The sequence below is a fragment of the Passer domesticus genome, chromosome 19 (assembly GCF_036417665.1).
Source record: "Passer domesticus isolate bPasDom1 chromosome 19, bPasDom1.hap1, whole genome shotgun sequence".
NCBI lineage: Eukaryota > Metazoa > Chordata > Aves > Passeriformes > Passeridae > Passer > Passer domesticus.
This window is the reverse complement of record NC_087492.1, coordinates 11983579-12009280: the sequence shown is the minus strand read 5'-3', so window position 1 is coordinate 12009280 and position 25702 is coordinate 11983579. Positions and strand designations below refer to the sequence as shown.

The 25702-nt window shown below is 52.7% G+C and overlaps 1 protein-coding gene across 6 annotated transcripts in view; it reads left to right on the top strand.

The window, feature by feature from the left end:
* CALN1 (calneuron 1) overlaps positions 1-25702 on the top strand; it is a 146364-nt gene that overhangs the window by 58213 nt on the left and 62449 nt on the right. For all 6 annotated transcript variants that reach the window (XM_064394327.1, XM_064394328.1, XM_064394330.1 and 3 more), the window contains one exon: positions 21174-21317. In XM_064394327.1, coding sequence (XP_064250397.1) covers positions 21174-21317 — 144 coding nt within the window. The remainder of the gene's footprint in view (positions 1-21173; positions 21318-25702) is intronic.

The window sequence follows — 25702 nt, the reverse complement described above, 5'->3', positions numbered from 1 at the left end:
CTCGTGTGACTCTGGTGGAACAAAACACTTTTCCAGGCAGGTTTGTTTGTTAGAATGATGCAAGAGGGGCAAGATGTTAATTTTAAAATATGACAATATTGACTTTCCAGCTGGAATGTGGGAAGTGGCTCCTGCCTCATGTGGAAGGTGATGGGGATGTGCCTGTGCTCACCCTGCACGGGGTGGACACAGACCATGGTGTCCTTCCCTCTGTCTCCTCTCCAAATGTGCATTTCCAACACTTTTCCACACCTTCACATCTCTTCTGTTTTGACATTAATAAGAATAGCAAAGAGTTTGGAGAAAGTAGTTTTGGCATCTACTGTATTTAATTTGCTCCAACTTTCATGTGGAGTTTAATTTAGACTGATGAGAGAGGCAGTTTATGAGTATAAAACTCCATTAATTACAGATCCTGTCTTAATTATAAATGGCTCTGTTTTAAAGGAAGTTTTACAACCAAAATTAAGACTTGGAGCAGTTCAATCAATACAAACATCAATTAGACCTGACTTTGTACTCCAATTAATTTATAAAGCTTTCCAATGAAGTGTGAGAAGCGTGGCACTCTGTGCTCCTGGCTCTGCCCTCCCTGGGCACCAGGAGGTCCCTGTGGCTCCCTTGGAGCCTCCTCAGCTCAGCGTGGCTGGAATGACAACCTTCCCATGGGGCTGGATGTGCCCAAAGAAACCAGCAGAGCTTGTGGTTAAAATGGCCCAGCCTGGCACAAAGGGGAAGCAGATTTGTTCCCTTGGCTGTGGCCCAGCAAAGCTGGGGTTCCCAGGTGGAAAACTGTCCCACCAGGAAATTCCCAGGGGGAAAACTGTCCCACCAGGCCCCTGCTGCCCTGGGGAGCTCTGGGACACCCCAGGGTGGAAGTCATCTGTCATAAAGATCGCACAATTCCAGCATGGATTGGGTTGGAAGGACTTTAAAGCCCCTCCAGTGCCACCCCTGCCATGGCAGGGACACCTCCCACTATCCCAGGCTGCTCCAAGCCCTGTCCAGCCTGGCCTTGGGCACTGCCAGGGTTCCAGGGGCAGCCACAACTTCCCAGGAACGCTCCCCCAGGTGTAGATGCCACAGGCAAGGGCTTGGGAAGAGTTCAACCTTCAGGGCAGGATTTAGGGAGGCCCAGAACTCTCTGTGGGCTTCAGCCTGGTCCCAGTTGCCTTCTCCTCCCACTGCTCCTCAGGCAGGGACTCTGTGCCCACCCAGCTGCTCCCAGTGGGAGCCCAGCCCAGGAAAATCCAGGAAAACCAACAGGAAACTGTAACCTCAGCATGCAGGAGGAGGTGGGAAAGTGATGGAGGGAGGTGTCAGCTCAGCTTTTATTTCAGATTTTGGTGGAACCAGGGTTTGAGTGAAGCCAAGCTCAGGGCTCTGGAGCCGTCTGAAGTGGGGAAAAGGGCAGGCAAACCAAGGCAGCCTCTGCTCCCAATTCCCAGCAGATGTTTGATGTTTGAAACCCTTTCAGCTGAGCCATTTGGGCCGGAGCTAATTCTGCCGAGATATTTTTAGACGTTAGGAGCACCAAAATCTTAGCCCAGAGCAAGATGCTTACAGGGGGCTGCCCTGGCTGCTGCTGGGAGACCTGAGGGCTGGGGGCTGCTGGGAATCAGGGAATGAGGGATTTCCAAAGGGATTACCTGCCAGGAATCAGGGAATGAGATCTTTCCAAAAAGATAGAACTGCCAGGAATCAGGGAATGAGGGATTTCCAGAGGGACAGAGCTGCCCTGGCCCTGCAGCTGGCCCTGTGTGCACAGTTCCTGTGATTAAGTGTGAATGTTGCTGCAGCTTTTCCATGAGAACGGGGAGAGTGAGGAGGGGAAGAGGCAGATCTGCCAGTTGTGGCTTCTCTCCTTGTTTCTGGGATGGGGCCATTCAGGGAATGGCCAGTCCAGCCCTCACCAGCCCGTCTGAGAGCTGGGGGTGCCCGAGGGGGAGCCTCTGGAGGTGCCCAAGCTGCTGCTTCCACCTCCAGGGAGGCTGGTGGGAATAGTTCCTGCTGGAGGTGGCCGGGCTGGAGGCTGCTGACCTGGGCTGTGGGGCTGGTTTGGGACTCCAGGAGTTGCCCACACCCGACCCTGGGCCTTGGCTGGCCGTGGAGGGGAGGTCAGAGACCTGCCCATCCCCCTGGGGTCCGTGAGCCCTGGAGCAGGGGGGTGCTGGGATGATGAGGTCACTGGAGACTGATGTTGGCCCCTGTGGCATGGAGATCCTGGCCTGTCCCACTGAAGCTGTCCCTTCTCGGGGACATGGGGACATGGCCCAGCTCCTGGCCTGTGGCACCTGCTCAGGGTGAGCTGGGGCAGCTCCTGTTCCCAAGGGAGCTTTGCCAGCAGTGCTGAAGTCTGCAGTGTGGGATTTCCACCTCAGGTGTTCCAGGGATTGGGGTGGGTGCCTGGAGGTTTCTTTATTTGCTTCTCCTGCCAATGCCCCAGCAACGGGAGAGGTTCTTCTGAGGGTCTGGTGGCAGCTCCGTGTTTCTGGTGGCCACAGAGGGTCCAGCAGTGGCTGGAAGGGCCACGTTGGAGGGACAGGTGACAAGAAGCTGTGACAGCTCAGCAAAGCTCCCAGCCTGAGCAGAGCCCAGGATGTGGCAAATCCAGGCTGCAGAGTGGGAGAAGGGTGAGGAGAAGGAGAACACGGAGCAGTTGTTGGCTGTCTGCTCCAAAGCAGAGCTGCAAATGTCAGATGGAGCTGGAGGAGGTGTTTGGGAGAGGAGAAAGTGGAGCAGCACTGCTGGCGTGGGTAATCCATGGGACTCCTTCCTGCAGGGTAAACTGGAGTCACTGTGATCCTGACAGGCAATGGGAGCATTTGTGGGGGTCTGGGGGCTGTTTGAAGAAGGGCCCTTGAGGGTGGATCAAATCTACCCTGACCTGGTGTTGCCCTTCCCAGGAGCCAGAACTGCTCTGGAGCTGCAGACCTGCAGCTGTCCCAGGGCCAGGCTGAGCATTCCAGGTGCCCTCAGTGCCCTTCCTTGGGAAGGGATGGAGCCAGCTGGATGTCCCAGTGCCCAAGGGCAGGGATGGATGGGATATTGTGAAGGAATTGTTCCCTGTGAGGGTGGGCAGGCCCTGGCACAGGGTGCCCAGAGCAGCTGTGGCTGCCCCTGGATCCCTGGCAGTGCCCAAGGCCAGGCTGGACATTGGAGCAGCCTGGGCCAGTGGAAGGTGTCCCTGCCATGGCAGGGGTGGCACTGGGTGATCCCTGATTCCATGGACACTGTCCTAGTGAGCTTCATCCAGGCACAGGGAATGTGTGATCTTTGAGGGCACTCCCCGTCCATTGCTGGGACCAGGGATGGAGTGGATGGGGAGGGATGGATGATGTGCTGCAGCAATAGACTCCTGCTGGGAGTCTTGGGGCTGTCCTGTGCAGGGCTGGGAGCTGGTCTTGGATGGTCCCCGTGGGTTCCTTCCAGCTCAGGAAGCCCTATTTCCATGAAATTGGCAGGGCTGTTGGGGATTTTTCCTCCTGTTTTGCTCTTCTGTGCTTCTTGGAGCAAATATCAGATGGAGATGAGGAACAAGGAGCTGCTTTTATCCTCCCCCCACATCCTGGATGGTCTGGGGAGGTCCTGGAGCAGATCCTCCCTGTCCAGGATCCCTCCTGCCTCTGCAGTCCCTCTCCACAGGCAGCTGGCACAGGGATACAGCCTGTGGAAGGAGCTCAGCTGGGATTTCCCTGCTCCTCATTATTCCTTGGCCACTGTGGAGTCCCCTGGAGCTCTTGGCAACCTGCAGAACTCACAGCAGCTTTTCCTGAGCACTGGAGGTGTTGTTTCAGTGTCTCCAGGATAACAGGCAGGTTCTGTCCAGCACAGCGGGATCGGCTGAGAGGGATGTGGGAGCCTCTGGAAGCAGCAGCTGCTTCCCAGCTTGAGACAAGGCAGCAGCAGGTTCTGCTTTGAGGGAGAAGCTGCTTCCATGGAGAAGAGTGGGAAAGTAACAGAAACTTTGGGCTTTCCCCCTGAACTGACTTAGGAACTTTGCTCCCTTCTCACTGCTTCCTTAGGGAGACAATTCCCCCTCTCTCCTGAGATGTTTTCATAGCAAACTTCTGAATTCAGGTGTTGGACCAGAATCCCCCTCCCAGGGGGGGCAGTTGTGCATCCCTGGAAGAGCCCCAGCAGGCACCAGTTCTGTGAGAAAGGGACTGGTGCTCAATTCTTTCCCCTCCTGCAGTTGCCTCCTTTGTGCTGGAATCCAGACCAGGGCTGGGTTTCCTTGGAATTTAATTATGTATTTAATGACCAGGCTGCCAAGAGCAGTCATGTGGGCTTGGTTCTTGATTCTATTTCCTATCAATCTAAATCGATTCATATTTGCCATAAATACTTCCAGAGTCATTTAATCAACCAATTCCATTATTGCCTGGGGAAATTCAATGGATTTTTAAGGTGGGACCAGTTCCACTTTGTATTCCAGGCAGACCAGGAGGTTTAGGGTACTGTGCCTGTGCTCATACTGTGCATGGATATATTGAATATCTGTATTGAGGCCATAGTGACTCTGCTGCTGCTGCAACACTGCACTGTGTCCCTGGCAGTGCCACAGCTCCCTGTCACACTGAGTGCTCCCAGTGCCTCTGGAGTCAGGTGCTGCACACTCAGCTCAAGATCATTTTCCCATCATTTTTCATGTGCCAGGGAGCAAACCCACCCTGAATAATCCAGCTGGTGGAAACGGGGAAGCTGCTCTGCACTAAAGGCATTGGGCCTCTTCCCTGTGCCCTTGAGTGCAGAGCAAGCCCCACATTGTCATAAATAACAATCCAGGCAATAATGGAATTATTCCTGGGGTGCTTTGGAGAGCGCTCTGGAAACAGGGTCAGCAGTACTTGGAGAGCCAGGATCAGAGTTGGAGCAGAGGAGAGGTGGGGAACTGATTTCCTTTTCTTCTTATCTTTTGGGAGATAAGGAACAGAGAGGTCCCAAAGCTCTGGGAGCTGTGGCTGTTTGCTTGGTGGGGAGTGCCTGGTGCCCACTCCAGGGCTGCTTCCCAGGATCCTGCTCCCATCCAAGGCTGTGTGGTGCTCCAGGAGGTTCACCTGTGACACTCACACCTGTGAGCACTGGGATGTGGGTTTGGCCACCCCTGCCCTGGGCTGGGGCTCTGGGGTGGCTGCAGGAAGGGCACGGCCCAGCTCAGAGCTGCTCCCACTCCTGTCAGTCCAGAGGTCCAATTCCAATGGCTCCAGGACCAGGAAATGTCTCCTTGCCTTCACTCTTGGCCAGCTGCAGCCACCAGGATTGGGGTGATCCATGAGCAGGCTGTGGGAGGCAGCCATGGGCAGAGGGCAGTGCCTAAAATCCCAAAGTGCTGATCCCTGTGTTCTGATCCCCACGTGCAGAGCCTGCAGGGATGCAAGGAGAGAAGAAGCCATCTTTAGAGAGATAAGGAACCATCTTTAGGCCATCTGCACTGAAATAGTGACTCAGGAGTCATGCTTCCATTTTCTTCTGAAGTTTTTGTTGCATTTGTGAACGAAAAAGGCCAGAATTGCTGAGCAGGCAGCACAGGAGCTCCACAGGAATAGGACAGAGAAGTGGCTTTGTGTCACCCCTTCTCCACCCAAAACAGTGTCACGCCCTCTCCAGCAGCTTTCTCCAGAGCACCTGGAGGTGTTTCCCAAGGGAAGCTTCACAGCAGTCAGAGCTTTGTTCCGGGCTGGGAGAAGCAGATGTGGATGTGGGAGGCAAAAGCCCTTTCCAGAACTCTGGTGGGCTTGGAGAAAGGGAGGCATCAAATGGCTCCAAACACCGGGCTGGAAGCACAGCAGGCAAGGAAAGGGAGCTTTGCTTTTCTCTCACCCCTTCCCACCACCCAAAGGCCACCAACTTGAACCACACCCAGCTGGAAGAAGATCTTCCCATGATTTTGTGTTGTTTTTCTTATCAGCTCTTGCTGCACCTTTTTTTTTTTCCTACATTCTCATTTCTTATCCAGTCCCTTGCATGAATAAGAGATGCCACATCCTTCCCTGACATGTCTCCCTGCTATAAATATCCCTCTGAGCAGAGAGAACATGGACCTGGTGTGTTTAGATGTATCCTAGATCCTAAGTGACGTTTCTCCAATATTGTGTTTTTAATGGGAATTCACTGATTAGGTGCAGAAAAGGCTCCAGGAGACGCCTGGGCTCACTTTAATACAAAGAGTACTACGGTTGCTAAGAGACTGATACTTCAACTTTGGAAATCTTCATCCCCACTCGATAGATTATCTTGGCAAATTGGACTTTCTGAGTTGGCAGCAAACGGGAAAGAGTAACTTTTAAAAATAGAGATAATTTAGGTGACGTCAAAGGCATCTGGTGTCCTTTTCCAGCAACGTGAGACTGATCTATTTTGCTTTGTGTATAAATCACTCTGCATCCAGTGCGAGGCTCTGCTTACGCCTCGCTCGGGGCTGATTTATTAATAACCCCTTTGTGTTTGGGATATTTGGCCAGGGTTGTGGCAGGGAAAGGAGCTCTGTGTTTGCAGCATGCAGGACCTGTCCAGGGATTGGGGAATCAGGCAGGGATTGGGGAATCAGGCAGGGACTGGGGAATGAGGCGGGGATTTGGGAATCAAGCAGGGATTTGGGAATCAGGCAGGGATTCAGGCTGGGAATCGGGCAGGGATTCTTGTGTTTGGAATCAGGCAGGGATTGGGGCTGTGCATGAGGTGCAGCAGAGAAGGAAGGAGGGAATTGGAGAAGAGGATGGAAGGGGCAGCACGAGGCTGGTGTGAGAGAAAGAAATAAATCAGGAATGACTCAAAGCCAGGGTGTGGGAGGAGATGGCCCCAGGTCCCTGGAGGACAAGGATCTCACTGTGTGGTGGGGCAGGAGAGGAGGGAATGATGGAACCCTCGGAGAAAAGGCACTCCAGGAGTGCGTCTCTTGGGACGATGAGCTGGAAGAGGCTCAAATACCTGCTGGAGGATTTTTCAGCCATCACCTGTATCCTGGCAGCACCTTTCCCAGGGATTTTCCATGGTTCAGCACCTGCAGTCACACAGATAAGTTGTGGCTGCCTGTGTCACCTCAGCACTCTAGGGAAGGCTGTCCCCACCTCAGGTGTGGCTCTGCCTCCCAGACAGAGATGGATGGCCCAGCATAAATTATCTCCTCCAAAGCAGAGCTTAAGGTGGACTTCTCCAGAGTTCAGATAGCACACTGGAATTTTAATGTCAGCTCTGAAATGCAGTTGCAGCCTCTGTGCTTTGTTGTGTGCTCAGGTTCTGAGATTTCCTGGTATTTTTAGAAACACTCATTTGTTCCAAGGACCAGCAGATACAGAAGTGGCCACTGAAACGTGACCATGGGATGTATTTTGGTGGTATTGAGCGAACAGGAGCGAGATGATGATAAAGGCAAGGGTTACACGGCTTTTTCCAGCTCAGACTGTAATTGTGTGTCAGGAGTCCTTCAGCTTTGAGATCACACCAGTTAATTAAAGCAGCCCTCTGAAGAGCCTGAGTGCTGGCAGCTTTGCTGCCTCCTTCTCAAGCACAAAACAGCCTCTGAAGGCAGCTCTGGTGTTCAGTGCATCCATCTGGATGGGAACAAGCACTTGGGAAATGGGAGATGTGATGGAATCCACCTCTGGTTTTACTGGGATGAACCAGGTTGGTTTCCACCGCAGGTGCTGGAGGGAGGAGCAGCCTTTGTGCTGTGCTCTGAGCCTTCCCTGCCACTCACTTTTGGTGGCCTTATCTCCGTCCCAAAATCTGTGATCTGTGACACACTGACATAGGAATCCTGATGTAGTTCTTGTTTCTCCTGGGTATCCCAGAATCCTGGAATGCCAGGCTGGGAGGGAGCGCAGAGGGTCCCTGGTGCCAGCTCCCAGCTCAGGCGGGGCCATCCCAGAGCACAGGGCACAGCATTGTGCCCAGAGGGCTCTGCAGGATCCCCGCTGAGGGAGACTCCAGCCCCTCCCTGGGCAGCCTGTTCAGGGCTGGGCAGTGCCCAGGGCAGAAGTTCTGCCTCCTGGGCAGGGGCAGCTCCTGGGCTCCGGCCCTGCCCGTGGCTCTGGTGCCACTGCTGGGCCTGGAGCAGAGCCTGGGCCCTGCTCTGCCCTCCCTGCACACAGGGACAGCCAGGGCTGAGGGCCCCTCTCAGCTGGGGCTCCTCTCCAGGCTGAGCAGCCCCAGCTCCCTCAGCCTTTCCTGGGCACCGAGATGCTCCAGGCCCTCCTCATCCTCCCAGCCTGAGCTGGCCCCGCTCCAGGAGCTCCTGTCCCTGCTGTGCTGAGGATCCAGAACTGCCCCTCCCCTGGCCCAGCCTGGGGCCATTCCCTCTCCTCCTGTCCCTGTTCCCTGGGAGCACAGCCCGACCCCTCGGCTGTCCCCTCCTGTCAGGAGCTGTGCAGAGCCACAAGGGCTCCCTGAGCCTCCTTTTCTCCAGGCTGAGCCCCTTCCCAGCTCCCTCAGCCTCTCCTGGGGCTCCAGCCCCTTCCCAGCTCCGTTCCCTGCCCTGGACACGCTCCAGCCCCTCAGGGCTCTCCCATCCTGCGGGGCTCAGGACTGGACACAGCCCTCGAGGACCTGAGCACAGGGGACAAAGGGAACAATCCCTGCCCTGGCCACTCTATTTTTGATACAGTCCCCAATGCTTTTGGCCACCTGAGCACCTGCCAGGGTCATCCTGATGCAGAGCCAGAAAGGTTCAGTTTCCCCTTCTCTGGTGTTTGATGCACACTGAAGGGTCTGGGGCTGCTCCCAGGATCTGGGAATGTAACCTGGGGAGGAATTAAAATTCATCTACTCCACAGTGCCTTCAGAGACTGTTAAACCTTGGAGGAGCACCCCCAGGGGGTTCTGCCAGCTGCTGCCTCACCCAGATGGATCTGATCACCTGCAGGCAGTAAAATAACGAGGCTGTTCTTTGGTGTCCCAGCCCAAGCAGTCAGCACCAGCAGAGAGCCCAAATCTCATTTCTCTTCCTCATTCCAGCAATGTTTGTTTTCATTCCACCAGAGGAAGAGCTGCCAAGCTCCTGCTTTTTGCCTTTGGGATAGGACCAAAAAAAAAAAAAAAAAAAAAAAAAAAAAAGGAGGGAAAAAAGAAGAAAAATATGTTAGCAAAAGGTAGAACATGAAAAGAAATGAGTTCTTCAGCGTTATTTAAAGTGTCATTAAAGCTTGCAAGGAAAGCAATGCCTTCCAAGCTGGATTGTCTGTGCCTGCCTCCAACACATTTTTCCAATGGAATTCTCAAGGACTGCTTTCAGGTACACAGCACACCGAGAGAGAACAGGGATTTATTCTCAGGAAGGCTTTATTCTAATGGGCCTTTGATGTGCAGAAATTGCCGTTTCATTCAAACAACCAAACAGGAGAGAAATGCAAATATTTCAATCACTCTCCTGGAACATTTAGAGGATTCAAGGTTTATAGTACAACAGTTTTTCCTGTTTTCTGCAAAAGGTAAACAGAGGAAAAAGAAAGCCAGGAAAGCTTCTTCTACACCTGCTATTAAGTACTTTGGAAGTAGAAACTCCCTCTGGATTTGCTCAGGAGGGTCCTTGCAGGTCTCTCCATATCCCTGGGACCTGGCAGGTTCCACTGAGTCTCCTTCAGGAATGAAGTCCCCAGATCACAAGACTGAATTTGTTCCCATCAGTAAGCAGCTCCCAAATATCCCTTTACATTTCCAATTATCCCTTCACATTTCCAGAAGTGGATGTTTGAAACTGCCTTTCCAGGTCCTCTGCCTGATTTCTTTGGTTGGAAATCAGGCTGGGCCTGTTTTTTTTGTACTGTTGGGGACAACAAATGCAGAACAGCCCCTGTCCCACATGCCAGGACCTGCCTGGAGATCAAATCCAGGGGAATTCCATTCCCCTCCTTGATGCAGTCCTTTGTGGTGTTATGGATGGACCTTCAGCCAGAGCAAATGAGCACTCACAATGCAGCTCCAGGGTGAAATTCAGATTTTTGGAGGGGTTTGCAATGAGTTTGCTGCTCTTGGCTCAGGAAAACCCCAGGACTTGGGGACCTTTAGCAAACACATCCCAATGGCTCACATGAGACTTTTGGAGGTTCATTTGCAATAATTATTCCTAAAATCCCTTCCCTTTTCCTCCCAGCTGCAGCCTCACCCAGCAGAGCAGGGGCTGAAGGAGCCCTGCTGGGGTTTGGGGCTGGGTTTAGGGTGGGGATGTGTGGCACTGTCACCCTGGTCCTGCAGCAGCTCTCTGGCTGTGCCAGCCTGCCCAGCAGCAATTCCCAGCTGCTGGAAGAAGGCTCTGGGCAGCTGCAGCAGGCAGAGCTCCCCGTGGTGAGCGTGGCTGGTTGATGGTTGGACTTGATGGTCTTGAGACCTTTTCCAGCCCTATTAATTCTGGGATTCTCTGCGTGTGACTGCAAATACAGAACAGACCCTGTCCCACGTGCCAGGACCTGCCTGGAGAATAAAATCCAGGGGAAATCTATTCCTCTCCTTGATGCAGTCCCAGCATCACTTGTGGTGTTACGGATGGACCTTCAGCCAGAGCAAATGAGCACTCACAATGCAGCTCCAGGGTGAAATTCAGATTTTTGGAGGGATTTGCAATGAGTTTGCTGCTCTCTGCACAGGGAAATATTTGGGAATTGCTGACAAAGCTGCTGGAGCCATGTCAGTATTCCAGAGGGGCTGAAGTGTTGCTCTGGGAATTTTGGGGCTCCCTGTTCCTTAAGGGAAATGCTCCAGTGATGCTTTGGGAAAAGCTTTCCCAAACTGCTTTAGAGTTCACCAACTGGAATTCTTCCATGGAAACCTTTTTCATCCCCAAAATGCAGATTTGATTCCATTCCTTGCTGACAATGGCCCTTTCAGCCAAAAATAATGGAAGGGCTTTGTTTTGGGAATGCTGCAATATTTCCTTTGGAATTTATGATTTCAGTGTTTAAAATATTGAATAATGGGGCTGTGAAATACTGGGACTGCGGTGGGGTGAAGCCTTTTCTGGAAATCATTCCCAACAGGAATGATGGATGAGCTTTGGTTCTGTTCCACTGCAAAGCCATGGCAAGGAAAGCAAACGAAACCAAGGGGTGGATTAGTTCCCAAATTTCCTCACCTTTCTTTTGGCCAAAATATTTGGAGCCTTTTGCTCCACTGTGACCTCATCCCAGCTGCCAGAATACTGAAGAAGAGGCAGCCAGGCTGCCCGAAATCTCATTTTCCTTTTCCTTTTCCTTTTCCTTTTCCTTTTCCTTTTCCTTTTCCTTTTCCTTTTCCTTTTCCTTTTCCTTTTCCTTTTCCTTTTTTTTTTTGTTTTCATTTTCCTTTTTGCCTTTTTTCTTTTCCTTTATTTTTTCCTTTCTTTTTGCTTTTTTTCCTTTCTTTTAATTTTTTCTTTTTCCTTTTCCTTCACCATCCTTTTTCTTTTTCTTTTTCTTTTTCTTTTTCTTTTTCTTTTTCTTTTTCTTTTTCTTTTTCTTTTTCTTTCTTTCTTTTTCTTTTTCTTTTCTCCTTTCCTTTTCTCTTTTTGTTTTAATTTTCCTTTTTCTTTCCATTTCATTTTTCTTTTAATTTTTTAAATTATTTTTTCTTTTTACCTTTTTCTCTTTCTCTTTTTTCTTTTTCCCTCTTTTCCCTCTTTTTCGTTCACATTTTCTTCTTCTTTCTCTTCTTTTTCCTCACCTTTCTTTCTGCCCTAATATCTGGAATTAACCCTTTTTGCTTCAACCCAGCAGCCAGGAGGCTGAGGAAGAGGCAGCCAGGCTGCCCAAAATCCACTGGAATGAGGAATTGTGATTTCTGTCTCCAGCTCTGGGCAGTTCCCAGCCCTTCTCTCTGCTGCTGTGGGATTGCTCCCGCATCCCTCTGCCCTTGCTGCTATCTGCTCTCTACCTGATGGCAATCCTGAGTTTGTTTGGGAATTTCCAGGGGTATTGAGGAGCCTGGGGCTGTGGGTTCAGGTGCTGAGGACTGAGGTCACAGCCCCTCACCCTCTGGGCTGTTCCTCAGGGATTTGGGGATGTACAGAGATCCCTTGGAAGGTGAAAGTGCTGGCTGGAGTTTGGAGATTGCAGAGACTGGCAGCCCTAAAATGAAAGGTGCCCGGTTTAGAGTAGGGGGAAACAATGGGGAAAACTGCCACAAAGCAAGGGCAAAAATCTGAGTTTCATTCTGCACTCAGGTTTGGGGGTTTGTGCACAAAGAGCAGAGTTTGTGTCTGAGGCTGGAACCAGAGGGGAGTTCTGGCACAGCTGAGTCCTTGCCAGAGTTTCCTTTCCAAACAGAGCTGGTGCTGCCTCTTTCCTCCTCTGGAGCCAGGACTGAGGCTCCTTCCCTGAGCTCCCAGCAGTGAGGAGACAGAGAGGATGTGTGAAGTGGGATTTGCTTGCTGGGCTCCTGCTCACCAGCTGTGCTCTCAGGGAAGCATTTCTGTGTTAGAATCGCTCAGGACTTCATGGAAAAAAGCCTTTTCCAGGACAGAAAAGATTCTGGGACTTGGGGAGCAGAAAATGCAAAGGAGTAGGGAATTTTGGATGAAAAGCAGGAAACCAGAGGCATGCTGTGGTCCTTCCCAGGGGCAGTTCTCACCTTGGATGGGGATATTGGAGAAACCAGGAGTGGGAATTAATCCGAGGGATGCAGAGGGTGACTGCCCCTGGAGCTTGGAGCAGCCTGGGGCAGTGGAAGGTGTCCCTGCCATGGCAGGGGTGGCACTGGATGAGCTTTGAGGTCCTTCCAATCCAAACCATTCCAGGATTCTATGAAATCTGCTGAGAGGAAAGGGATGAGAGGGATGCTGGAGGCGTTGCTCCCATCCCACCTGGAGGATTTGGAGGAATGAGAAGGAATATTTCACTGTGGGCTCAATTCCTGTGTCCTGAGCAGACTCAGCAGGGTCCAAGGTCCTTCTCTAGTCCTGAGTAAAACCACAGTAAGGCCTTGTTAACCTGGGCTTAATGGGAAGTTAATTAAAGGCAGAGGGGTTGGGAGAGCAATGGAACTCCAGGAAAACCTGCTGCAGGCACTGCCTGCCCTTCTGAAGGGTGAGTTTGGGATGGGGAGGAAGATCCCAAGCCATCCCCTTTGTCAGAGTCGGGTCTCAGGGTTTGTTTGTAACAGTGATCCCTGTGGGCTGTCCCAAGGACATGATTCCACATGGCACGGGAATACTGGGCAGGAAATTTCCAACAGAGAGTGCTCCAAGTCCAGCTGAGGCTCTGGGAGGTCCAGGGAAGGAGCTGCACACGGAGGGACAGGTTCTGCTTCCTGCTGGGCACAGACTGAGTGCTTCTGGTTGGAGACCTATGGAGTCATTCCAGCAGGAAATCAGGGCAGGATGAAAATTCCATCCATCAGCCAGAGGGAACAATCCTGTGTGGCTGCTGGGAGAGCAGGGATATGAGGGGTGTCAGGGGTGTGAGGGATTGGGGGATGAGAGGGATTGGGGGATGTGAGGGGTGTGAGGGATTGGGGGATGTGAGGGATGTGAGGGGTGTGAGGGATGTGAGGGATTGGGGGATGTGAGGGATGTGAGGGGTGTGAGGGATGTGAGGGATTGGGGGATATGAGGGGTGTGAGGGGTGTGAGGGATGTGAGGGATTGGGGGATATGAGGGGTGTGAGGGGTGTGAGGCATTGGGAGATTGGGGGATGTGAGGGATGTGAGGGATTGGGGGATGTGAGGGGATGTGAGGGATTAAGGGATATGAGAGATGTCTGGGATGTGCGGGATGAGCGGGATGTGCGGGATGAGTGGGATGTGCGGGATGAGCAGGAGGAGGAGCGGGGGAGGCTCTGGGAGGGGAGCGCTCTGCTCCGTGCTGCTCTGGAAGGAGGAGGGAGAAGGTTGTTTGCTGATAGAGAGAGCTGTGAAGAGAAGGAGCTTTCTTTGGAAAACACTGGAAATTTATTCCCTCCTCATTCAGCCTTTTAGCAGTGGGTTCTGGAGTTGTAAACAAAAGTGGTAGCGTGAATCTGGAATTTATCTGCCTTGTAGTGCTAAGCTCCTTTCAGTGCGGGGTGTTGGGTTTTTTTTTTTCTTCTTCTTTCTTCTTTCTTCTTCTTCTTCTTTCTTTTTCTTCTTCTTCTTCTTCTTCTTCTTCTTCTTCCTTCTTATTTTTTATTTTCCTTTCTTCTTCTTCATTTTCTTCTTCTTCTCCTTCCCCCTTCTTCTTCTTTCTTATTTTCCTTTCTTATTTTTCTTCTCCTTCTTTCTTCTTCTTCTTCTTTTTCTTCTTCCTTCTTCCTACTTCTCCCTTCTTTCTTCTTCTTGCTTCTTTTTTCCCTTTTCCTTTTCAATTTTTCCTTTTTTTCCCTTCTCTTCCTTCTCTTTATTATTTTTCTTCTTTTTCTTTTCATCTCTTTTTCTAAAACTTTCTCTTTTTTTTTTTTTCCTGTCTCGTTTTCTTCTTCCTTTTCCATCAAGGTTGGGTAACACATTTTTCCCTGGCCTTGCCCATCCTGGGTTATGGAACTTGCAGGAAGCCCCACGGAATTCCTGGCTCTGGACCAGCCCTACCTGGGGAGCAGAGCTGGGCAGGACCCCGAGCCCACCCGGGGCAGGGGAGCTCTGGGGCTGCTCCCAGGGCATTTCCATGGTCAATGTTCCATGGCAGGGAACACCAGGAGGAGCCTGTGCCAGTGCTGTGGGATTCCCTGGATTTGTCTGGGTGTTTGGAGCCCCCCTCTCGCAGAGGTTTTGTGCTGGACAAGCCAAAGGAAGGGTCTCTGTGGTGGAACCTCAGCCAACGTCCCTCAGGGTCACACAGTTTGTGACAGGAGACCAAAACCCCCTGGAATGGGTGTGAGGCGCTGTCCCCACACCCGTCTCTGCAGGGGGACAGGGATTTGCAGTGGATGTGGCACAAAAAGCTGATTTTTATCCAGGGAGCAGAACTGGGCCATTGGCTTGGGCAGAGCCCCCATCTTGGTGCTGCTGTTCAGAATTCCAGGGCTGGGTGCCTAAAAATCTCTGGTGGAGATCCAGGGAGACAGGGGTGCAGCAGGAGGGGAGGGCAGGAATCTGAGGAAAGGTTTCAAGCAGTGACTGACAGATGATGAAGCTCAGAACATAAGCCCTCATGTAGGAATTCTGGAATTCATGGAATTCCACATTATTCATGGAATAATCTGTAGGAACAGGAAATTATCTGTAAAAATTAAATTGAATTGTCTGTAGGAATTAATATGGAATCATCTGTAGGAATTAACATGGATTCACCTGTAAGAACAGGAAATTATCTGTAAGATTTAACATAGAATCAGTTGTAGGAATTAACATGAAATCAACCATAAGAACACAAAATAACCTGTAGGAATTACCATGGAACCACCTGTAGGCATGACCACGGAACCGCCTGTAGGCATGACCATGGAATCACCTGTAGGAATGACCATGAAATCCCTGTGTGTTTATGCTGACTGCTGCAGTGTGCACTGAAATACTTGATAAAGGATATCAAGACTGAAATATTTGGAATAAAAATGTTCTCAGCAGGTTGGAAGAGGTCCTTGGAGGGTGGGGCTGCTGCTGCTGGAGGTGACTTGGTCACCAAAGCTGCCCAGAACCTACAGAGCCCATTTCCAATGCTGCAGTCTCTCCTCACCCATGGAACCTCTTCCTCATTGAGGCCATTTGTTCCTTCCTCATTTGTCTTCCTCATACCCATTTGTTTCTTCACCAGTGGTGCTCCTCACCTGAAATGGCTTTTCCCTGTCCCTGGAATGCCCCCTCCCTCCTCCTGTCCCCTCACAGGTGGAAATCAAAGCCCTTCCCTGGCAGGGAGGGCAGGCCCTGGCACAGGGTGCCCAGAGCAGCTGTGGCTGCCTCTGGATCCCTGGCAGTGCCCAAGGCCAGGCTGGACAGGGCTTGGAGCAGCCTGGGACAGTGGAAGGTGTCCCTGCCATGGCAGGGGTGGAATGAGATGGGTTTCAAGGTCCCTCCAACACAAACCATTCCAGGATTCCATGAGCTGAGTCCCGCCTTCCTCTCCATCCCCCTCCTCACGTCCTTCATTCCCAGCTCATCCCTCAGGCCCAGCCTGGCCCTTTCCCTGCACTGGCAGAGAGAAGGTGATTGCTCCTCCTGATTATTCCCCAGGCACTGGCAGCTTGGTTCTTCCTCCCGATTTACAGGTGGGGTCAGAGCACAGCCCCACCCTTCTCTGGTGCTGCGGGTGAGCCCTGCTCTGTCCTGCAGGGATTTCCACACCTGGGAAATTGATACATGACAGTGGAAGCTGCTGGTTTGCCAAATCCTTCCAACACCTGCAGGATCACAGTGCTGCTGCCCCCCCAGCCTGCCCTCAAGGGTTCCCAGTCCTTGAAAAGCTTCCCTTTGAGGGTGGATCCGGGAGCAGCAGCCCTCGTTCTGTCCTGCATTTCCATGGGAGTGGGGGCTCCCAAAGGTCCCTGGAAGTGTTCAATGTGCTTGGGAGCAGAAGCACCAAAAATGTCTTTTCCACAAGTCATGTTTTTCCTGGGGAAGGGAGAGATAAATAAAAATCTGCCCAATTCTGTGACAGACAGCCCCGCTGGGGACAGAGCAGCCCCAGCCCTGAGTTCCGAGAGCTTTCCCAGCTGTGCCTTTGCCATCCCCTTGTCTCTCTCTCCCAGCCCTCTCAGTCCTGCTGGTTATCCCCCATTCCTTGCCTGGTCCTGCCTGCTTGGGGGGATGCTGACAGAGGAGCCAGAGGCTGCAGCAGCTCAGGGGACACAGCCCAGGGCACGGCGAGTGCCCCGTCCGGGGCTGCTGAGCTGCTCCGCTGAGATCCCAAAAACCAAGGGAAATATTGTGACACTTCCCATTGGAATACATTGGGGGGGCGTTGCCATTAGATAAAAACAGGATTATTTTGACACTTCGTTGCAATTTGCGGCAGGGAAAAAAAACCCACCCAAAAAAACAAGAGTGAGAATAGCAGATGGAGGGCTGGAAATTTCCAATTTTTTAGCCGTAGTAGTGCCAAGCCTCACTCCCGGTTCACTCAAGGACGAGCTGTTTGCAGCTTTCAGATGCTTCCCTTCATACTCGGGGGCCCAAAGGTGCAATTAAGGACGGCGATGAGTGGGGAGATTTGGGGCTCTGTTATCTCGGCTCTTATCTCCCCAATGACCTGGCGGTGATCGCTGAGCGCTGGGCGGGCTGGCTGCGGGGAATGACACTTTTAGGGGGGGATTTACACCCCAAACCACCCCAGGGCGGCCAGGGCATGTGATGGAATTCATCCTCCAGGGAATCGTTATTCCTCCTCCTCCAGGAGACACAAGGAAATGACGACGGCTGCCCAGGGAAATCTCTGGAAATAAACCCGACCAGGGGAGAGATGAGCAGGGATGGGCTGGAGCAGGGTTAGCGGGAGGGGAGGATGAGGATGGATCTTGGGGAGTTAAGCACTTTCAGGCTGGGTGTCAGGGCCGGCTCTGGCAGCGCTGTTCGTGCCCTTCAGAAAGGTAATGAAGAACCCTTCTTTCCCTGGTTCTCTCCTCCAGGAGGAGGGGGTTGATTGGATATGGGCTCGGTAATCGGGAAGCTGTAAAGTGCAGCTGTTCAATGGGAGCAGAGAGAGGGAATGAATTGAAAGCAAACACATCCCCCCCCCCCCCTTCCCCTCCACAGCTCTGGAATGCTCAAATAACTCCGGGAAGGGAGTGCTGTGCTCTGGGCTCCTGGGGAACAGGAATCTTCACACCCCGGGAGGAACGTCAGGATAAACTTTCCTGAGAACCCTTTTAGAGCTGGCTCTGCTCCTGCTGCCCCCAAACCCTGACTGATTTGTTCCTTTCTCCTCGCTGGACTTGCACCCTTCCAGTTCTTTCCAGCATTGGATCATTTGTGAATCTAATTCATGTGGTCGCTGCCTCTTTGAGGTCATTAGCAAAGGTGTTAATCAGGATGATTGGGTGGCCAGGGCTGGATGAGGCTTGGAGCAGCCTGGGAAAGTGGAACAAGAGGAGCCTTGGTCCCTCCCAACCCCAATCACTGCAGGACTGTGATTCCGTGGGGCAGGATGAACTTCCCTGGCATCTCTTCTTTTTCCCCTTTTATCCTCTAGTACAGTTCTGTGTCAGCTGCCCACATTTGGGAGTAAATGAAGACACCACTTAGGGAAAGAGGAATAAATATTGGGATTTCTGACCCCCCAGTGAGGGGAAATCCACATGCTTGGTTTTCCCTGCTGCCACCCAGGCTGGGCAGGGGGAGAGGGCAGCTCCTGGGGCAGCAGCTCCTCAACACCCTCCCCGCTGTGATCCTTAAAGACAGAACAGGGCTCTGCTTTTTCGGATCAGGGCAAAGCATCCCTGTGGAGATGCTGGAATAGGAAAGATCCCAAAGCTTCTCCCAAGCCCCAGCGCTGTCTGTGGAGAGATTGACTCCATGGACCACATCCCCTCACAGCTCTGAGCCGGGAGCATCTGTTGCCATGGTGACTTGGTGGGGAAAGTCATCTGGGGAAAGGGAGGCTGTATTTTTAGCTTTGGGTAATGAAATGTAACAGCTGGAGAGGAAGGTGAGGGGCAGCCAGGGGCCACAGGGCCCTGGAGCGGGGTGTGGGAGCAGGGCTGGGTTGGGGCAGGGTGCTCAGGATGGGCAGCACCTGCAGGAGCCTGGGAATAACCCCTGGGAAGAGAAGGGCACGAGGAGGAGCTGTTCCACGGCGAGATAGGAGGAGGCTGTGCCTGAGGTCACACTGCTCCCTGTACAGTGTGTTCAGCCTATAAATAGCTCATATCTACCTCTGCACAAGAGGTATTTATAGAGTGGGGAGGGGAAAGGCTCCTTTGGTGATGGGAGTGGATTTGGGGAGGATGTGCCAAGCTTGGTCTAAAGGTCTTTGAGAGGAACAGAAAACCCCAAATTTGGGGGGGGGGGGGGGGGGGGGACGGGACAGTTTGCTCTGCTCAAGGCTCAAAGGTTGAGTGCTGTTAATGCAGCTTTTGGGGTGGGTGAGCCTGGAGAGGGCCCTCAGCTGGAGTTGCTGTGTGGATATTCCCCAGCAGAGCCCTGGACAGGTGTCCTTTATCCCTGGCATTTACCCCTGGCATTTGGATCAGTCTCGCTCACATGTAAACTTTACCAGATTCATCTTTTACTTCCTAAAATCCTCTCCCAGCTCCCTGCAATGAATCTCATTCTTCTGCCTTCAGCTGTCACAAGTTTGTTTTCCCATTAATTGATCTGGGTGTGATATTTACTGCACTGAGCTCTCAGGACCACACATGAAAGGAGATTTGCCTGCAGCTGGCAGAGTCTGATGGGATTCAGGGATTCATCTCTACTCCAAAGGCTCCTGGAATTATGAGCCCAAGCTTTGAGCAGCCTCCCCATCCCTCTCTCCCAGCAGGGTGGGCTGGCAGGGAGACATGGAAATGGGAACAGGATCCTGCCTCTAGAAATGGGATCAAGATCCTGCCCCTAGAAACAGGAACAGGATCCTGCCCCTGGAAATGGCAATAGGAAATGGAAACAGAATCCTGCCTTGGAAAGGAGAATAGGAAATGGGATCAGGATCCTGCCCTGGAAAGGGGAATAGGAAATGGGAACAGGATCCTGCACTGGAAAGGGGAATAGGAAATGGGAACAGGATCCTGCTCCTGGCAATGGGAGCGGTCTGGTAGGGGTAGGGGCAGGGGAGGGGCTGAACCTGGGTGAGGTGGTTTAGAAGCAGATTTGAATTGTAAAGCTTCAAATAAAGCTTATCAAAACCCACCAGAGCCATTCCTTGGTGGGCTCTGATGCTCCTGCCTTTTCCCCAGCAACATCCAAAGGTTTCCTGCAGCCCCTCTGCAGGGTCTGGCAGCCCCTGACCTCTGGGGACAGGAGTGAGGTGACTCTGGCAGCCCATGGAGGACTGGGAATATTTCCCTTAAAGCCTGAACTATGCCAGGCAGGTCAAACATTTTCCATCCTCCAATTCCTGATGGAGAATGGAGAATTTTAAAATTAGTTTGGGGTTCTTTTCCCAAAGAAAAACTGCTGAGTTTTCCCTCCTGCTTCTCCAGTGAAATGCTTTAAATGAAGGTGAAACTCCTCTGAGCGGTTGCAGGGGGCCCTGGGGTGTTCCCAAATCCCCATTCCCAGAGGGAGATGATGGAGCATCCCCTGATTCCCTCTCCAAGCACAGGGCAAAGACTGCTTCACCAAAACTGAGGAATTGGCACCTTTTTCCCTCCTCACCTCCAACCTTTCCAGTGGAACAGGCTCCCAGCTGCTGGAAAGTTAAAATTTCCCTGGCATTTGCAAGAGGCAGATCTGGGGAGTTTGGGGCTGGGAGCTGAGAGGTTGAGCAGAGACATTGAGGTGGTGGATCATGGAATCAGGGAATATCCTGACTGGAAGGGACCACAGGGATCATCAATCCAGCCCCTGGCCCTGCACAGACAGCCCAACAATCCCAGCCTGGCCATCCCTGGAGCTCTGGCAGCCTCGGGGCCATGCCCATTCCCTGGGCAGCCTGGGCAGTGCCCAGCACCCTCTGGGGAAAGAACCTTTCCTGAAATCCAGCCTGACCTGCCCTGGCCCAGCTCCAGCTGTCCCTGTTCCTGTCCCTGTCCCAAGAGCAGGGATTGGAGCTGCCCCTCAGTGTCTCCCCTCACACAAGTGGAGAGGGGCTGCCAGAGGCTGGAGCAGTTAAAAGTTAAAAAACAAACCAAAGTCAGATATCAGGAGCTGAGCCAGGCTAAGGACGATTGATGGAAGTGGTTCCTTATGTTCCATCAGTATTTTTATTGATCTGAGGCTGTTTAGTGCTGTAAAAATGTTATAAATTAGAGAAAAGCTGTGAGCAGGATCTAGAGAAGAAATCACCCAGGGTGACAGCAACAGGAGGAAAGGAAACAGCCTCAGATTGTGCCAGGAGAGGTGCAGGTTGGATATTGGGAATTATTTCCTCACTGGAAAGGTGGCACAGGGTGGAGTCCCTGGAGGGGTTTAACAGCCCTGGGGATGTGGCAGCTGGGGACATGGCTCAGTGGTGGCCCTGGCAGTGCTGGGTTAAGTGGTTGGACTCAGTCTTAGAGGGCTTTTCCAGTTCTGTGTCTCTGATCCTGGGATGACCTGAGTGCGTGGAGGTTTGTGGGTGTGCATTAACATATCCTGATCATCCTGCCCTGGGATGAGCAAATATTCACAATTAACCTTGAAAAAGGCAGCAGCTGCTGCCTCTGTGCTCAGCATCCTCCAAATCCTCCACCATAACACTCGTCCCTTCTCCCTTCCCTCCGCAGAGATCCGGGAGGCTTTCCGAGTGCTGGACCGGGACGGGAATGGCTTCATCTCCAAGCAGGAGCTGGGCATGGCCATGCGCTCCCTGGGCTACATGCCCAGCGAGGTGGAGCTGGCCATCATCATGCAGCGCCTGGACATGGATGGTGAGTGCTCACCGGGCTCTGCTGGGGCATGCTCGGGGCTTTCCCAGTGCTTGGCAGCCCTTGGATCCCCACCCAACAACTCCTGCTCACCAAGGGGAGGGTGCAGGGGAGCTGGGGAACTTCCCTTTCCCCACACAAAAGGGAAGGGCAAAGTGAGACGTGAACCTGCTGTGGGTAATCCTGGGGATCAGGCAAGCCATGGAAGGGGGATGGATTGTGGGACACAGCTGAGTGAACACAGAGCAAAGTCTACAGTCCCAACAATCCCAGCCTGGGCATCCCTGGAGCTCTGGCAGCCTGTGGGCTGTGCCCATTCCTGGGGAGCCTGGGCAGTGCCCAGCACCCTTGGGGTGTTATAGACAAGTAATGTAATAGTTGTAATAGCAATTAAAGAGACAGATATTATACAGATGTATGGTAATGTTATTGTAAGATGTCATTCCACAGTCCCCTTTCCCTCCCCCACCTTGGAATAGCCTCAGCAGTCAGGACCTTTAGAGGAGGCTGGCTTGTTACCAGGAGGGGTGGTGTAACAACACCTGACCTCCAGTCAAGGTGTAAAAAGTGATCTCCAGCAATGGAAGGCAGAGAAGTTGACTGACAAAATTTTAAGAGAGGCTAAGGTTATAAAAACAGAGCATCCATTTTGTAGAGGAGCACGTGGCTGGTAGCCACAGGGGCTCCCAGTGCTGTAATTTTTCCTTATTTAGTCCTTCGTTGTAGTTTTTGTTAAAGTTTAATAAAAATTTATAAAATGAGCAGTTGTTTCTCACAAGGGGAAGAACCTTTCCCTAAAATCCAACTTAAATGCCCCTGGCACAGCTGCAGCCGTTCCCTGGGCCCTGTCCCTGTCCCACAGAGCAGAAATGGGAGCTGTCCCTCAAGAGGAGCTGAGTCTCCCCTCACAGAGTGGTGAGCGGCTGTCCCAGCCTGGAGGGGGACATTCCACAGGTGAAACACAAACCAAAGTGAGATGTCAGAAACTGAGACAGACTGAAGGCGATGGAAACAATTCCTTTGACGTCATCACCATCATGAAATATCCTGAGTTGGAAGGGACCCCCAGGATCTAGTCCAGCTCGTGGACTGACCCAGGCACCCCAACAATCCCACTCTGCACAGATAATCCTTGCCAGGCTCTTTGAACCTTCCCTGTGCACTCTTGGGCAGCCCCTGGCCGGTGACATTCCCGGGAGAGGAGCAGGATTCCCCCAGTCCCGGAGCTGCTGTGCTGGGAGCTGCTCTAATGAGGTGTTGATTGCTCTGCGAGGAGAAGTTTGGAGGGGTGGAATCATCCCGAGCCAAGTCCTGCTGGGAGAGCTCATCAAACAATTACAGAGGGAATAAAAGCAACAGAACCCCCGTTAGCAGGGAGGGAAATGCAGGATGGGGATGCTGGAGCCAGGGAGGATTGCAGCTGCTGCAGAGCTGAACAATTCCTTTAAAATGTCCTTGGCAGGGCAGAGGGGAGCCCTCCCTGCTGCCAGGAGCTGGGGTGCAGGGGCAGGGTGGGAACACTGCAATCCTGCCAGAGCAGGGGATCCAGGAGAGCCCGGGATCCTTGGGGACACTGGGGAGCAGAGCCGGGAGATGGGGCAGGGACAGTCCCCTGCCCCGCTGGGCATTCCCCATGTCCCTGCGAGGCACAGGACAGTGTCACAGGGCAGGGCTGTCACCTGCTGAGGGTGTCCTGCAGAGAAAGGGCTGCAAAGCCTGGCAGGGACAGGAGATCCGCTGCGGGAATTATCTCATTCCCTAAAGACAAGGGGGAAAAGGAATCCATCACTTTTAGAGTGTTCTGTCCAAAAGTTGTTGTTTGCCCCTTGCCCTGCTGTGCTAGCCTTTCCTGGCAGAGAGCAACTCAGGCTCAGGTTTGGCAAAGCCAGGCTTAGTGTGCTGCCAGCTCCTGGGGTCTTTTCCCGAAATTCTGAGCTTTTTTGGAAAAAGTGTGTTGGGACTTGGCTCCCAGTTCTGATTCATCTCCAGTCCTTCCCTGACTCTGGCAGACTTTGGCACCGTTCTGTGCAGACTGCTGCTCTGGAGGGACCCGAGGTGGGGAGTGCAGGCAGACCTGGAATGATGGAAGTGGTAAATTCCTGCTGAGGCTTTCCCGGGAGCTCTGCGTGCTCTCTGCAGGGATGGCAGCTGATCCTCCAGCTCCAAACTGGTTGTACTGGTGCAGTGTTGGAGCAGGGCTTTGGGGGCTGTGCCAGGGGAAGGTCAAGTGGGCCATGGATTTAAAAAAAGTCAGGGAATGGGAAATTCCTGAGGCACTGAGCAAAGAGGGGAATGTTCTGTGAAAGATTTACCTTGCCTGCAAATTGAATTAGTGCTGTACAGCTTGAATTTATATTATTATGGCTACTTTTTCCTCCAATGGATCCTTCACCTTTTCCTGGGATTTAACTTGAACTGTGGAGTGAGAAGCAGCAGCCTCCTCCTTCCTCTCCCACTGGGAAAGGGCAGCATTCAGGAGCAGGGAGGAATGTTGGCTGTGCCCAGTGCTGCCCGGAACTGCCTGACCACCTTCCCATATACTCCTGGGGAGGGCTGCTGAGGTTTTCCAGGTTCTCGCTAGGCATTAGATAGGTTGGAAGCTCGGGTTGATGAAAGGTCACACTCAGGGGGAGTCTCCAGTGGTCAGGAGAGCCGGGGGGAGGTGAAATCCTCTGCACATCTCTGCCCCGTGCGGTGAGTTACGATGTGCTGGCAGGTGGAGCAGCCAGACATCCATTCCTTCCTTCCCATCAAAACTGCTGCCAGGGCCTGCAAATGAGGTAAGAAAATTGGCAGGGCTTGGGATTTAGGCTGAGCCAGCCTGAGCAGCCCCAACATCCAGTTTTCATCAGCAAATTCCAGCGTGGCAGAGGGGCTGGCTGCATCTGAGGGCCAGCAAAAACCAGGAGAACCAGGAGCTGGGCTGGTTTTCCCTGATTTCTGTAGGGATGGGGATGGAAGGAGCAGGACTACCAGGCTGGGCAGGGCGGTCTCAGAGGAACATCCACAGCCTTGCTGGGGCTGAGCATAAAGGGACCTGACCAGAGAACTTCACACCTGGTGTCACCTCCTGCCACCGAGCCAGGGAGTGGCACAGGGACAGGCACAGGGAGTGGCACAGGGAGTGGCAAAGGGAGAGCTGCCTCCAGGGCCATGGTGTGCAGCTGCATTGGAGCAGGAAGGAATGGGTGCTCTATAATTCATCACTTTTGGAGGAAAAATGAGGTTAGGGAGAGAACACTACTGGAACTTGAGCAAAACCAGCCTTGGCACAGCTGGGATTTGGGCCAGGAGCCCTTCACAGGTGTCACCTCTGATGCCTCCATGGCTGCTGAGGGCTGTCAACACCTCCCTGCACAGGGAGATGTCACCAGCCTTCCTGCAGAGGGGACAGGCCAGCAGAGGGATGTGTCACTAGCCACCAGCCTGGCACCGCCAGGGTGCCCAGGAGTGCAGGGAGTGGCTCTGCCCTCACCCCCCTCCGCATGCCCTGATTTCCTGGGAATATCCCATTCCTGCTCCTCCTCCCTGGAGGCAGGAGAGCAGCAGGGCTGGGGATCCCCTGGATCCCTGCAAGTCCCTCCTCCAGCTGTTCTTCCAAAGCTTTGCTGAGAGCTTGGACAGCGCTGCCAGGCCCAGGGTGGGGTGGTTGGGGTGTCTGTGCAGGGCAGGATTTGGATTCCCTGATCCCTGGGGGTCACTCCCAACTCCAGATATTCCATGATTCTGGGATTCTTCCAGGTGTGTGTCTGGGTTTGAAAAGACACTAAGGAAGGCAGGAACCTCCTTTTAAATGGGAAATGTAAATCCCCTCCCTCCGAATTATTATAATTTTGAAATTAAGGGGCTCTCAGGCAAAGATATGAGAGTAGGAATAACAGTTCTTTATTAGGGAAGAAAATGAAAATAAAATAAAAATGCAGTAATACAGAGCAGCTGCCAGAGTCAGAACAGGCCCTGTCCCCCTGTGGTCAGGGTGGTGGCACAGTCCCATCCCATGGGGGCTCAGCCCTCCTGCAGTGCCAGCTGTGCTTCTGCTGGAGCAGGGATCCTGCACAAGGGGGGAGTTTTCCTCTGCAGCTCCAGGGCTGCTGGAGATGGGCCTGCTCTTCCTCTGGGAATGCAGGGCAGGAGAAAGCTGCTCCTCTGGCAATGCAGTGGGCAAAGGCTGCTGTGCTGTTCCAGGCTCAGATTGGATCCAGGTAGGAATGCTTGGCTCCTGCCCTGGGCACAGCATCTCCCCATGGGATGCTGGAATTTGATCAGCCCTGCAGGGACACTCAGTGGCCATGGACAGCAGAGATCTCCTGGAGGGAGGATTGGCTGTGGGAGAGATAAAGAAAACTGCCCCAAGAACAGGAGAGAACTGCCCCAGCTCTGACAGAGGG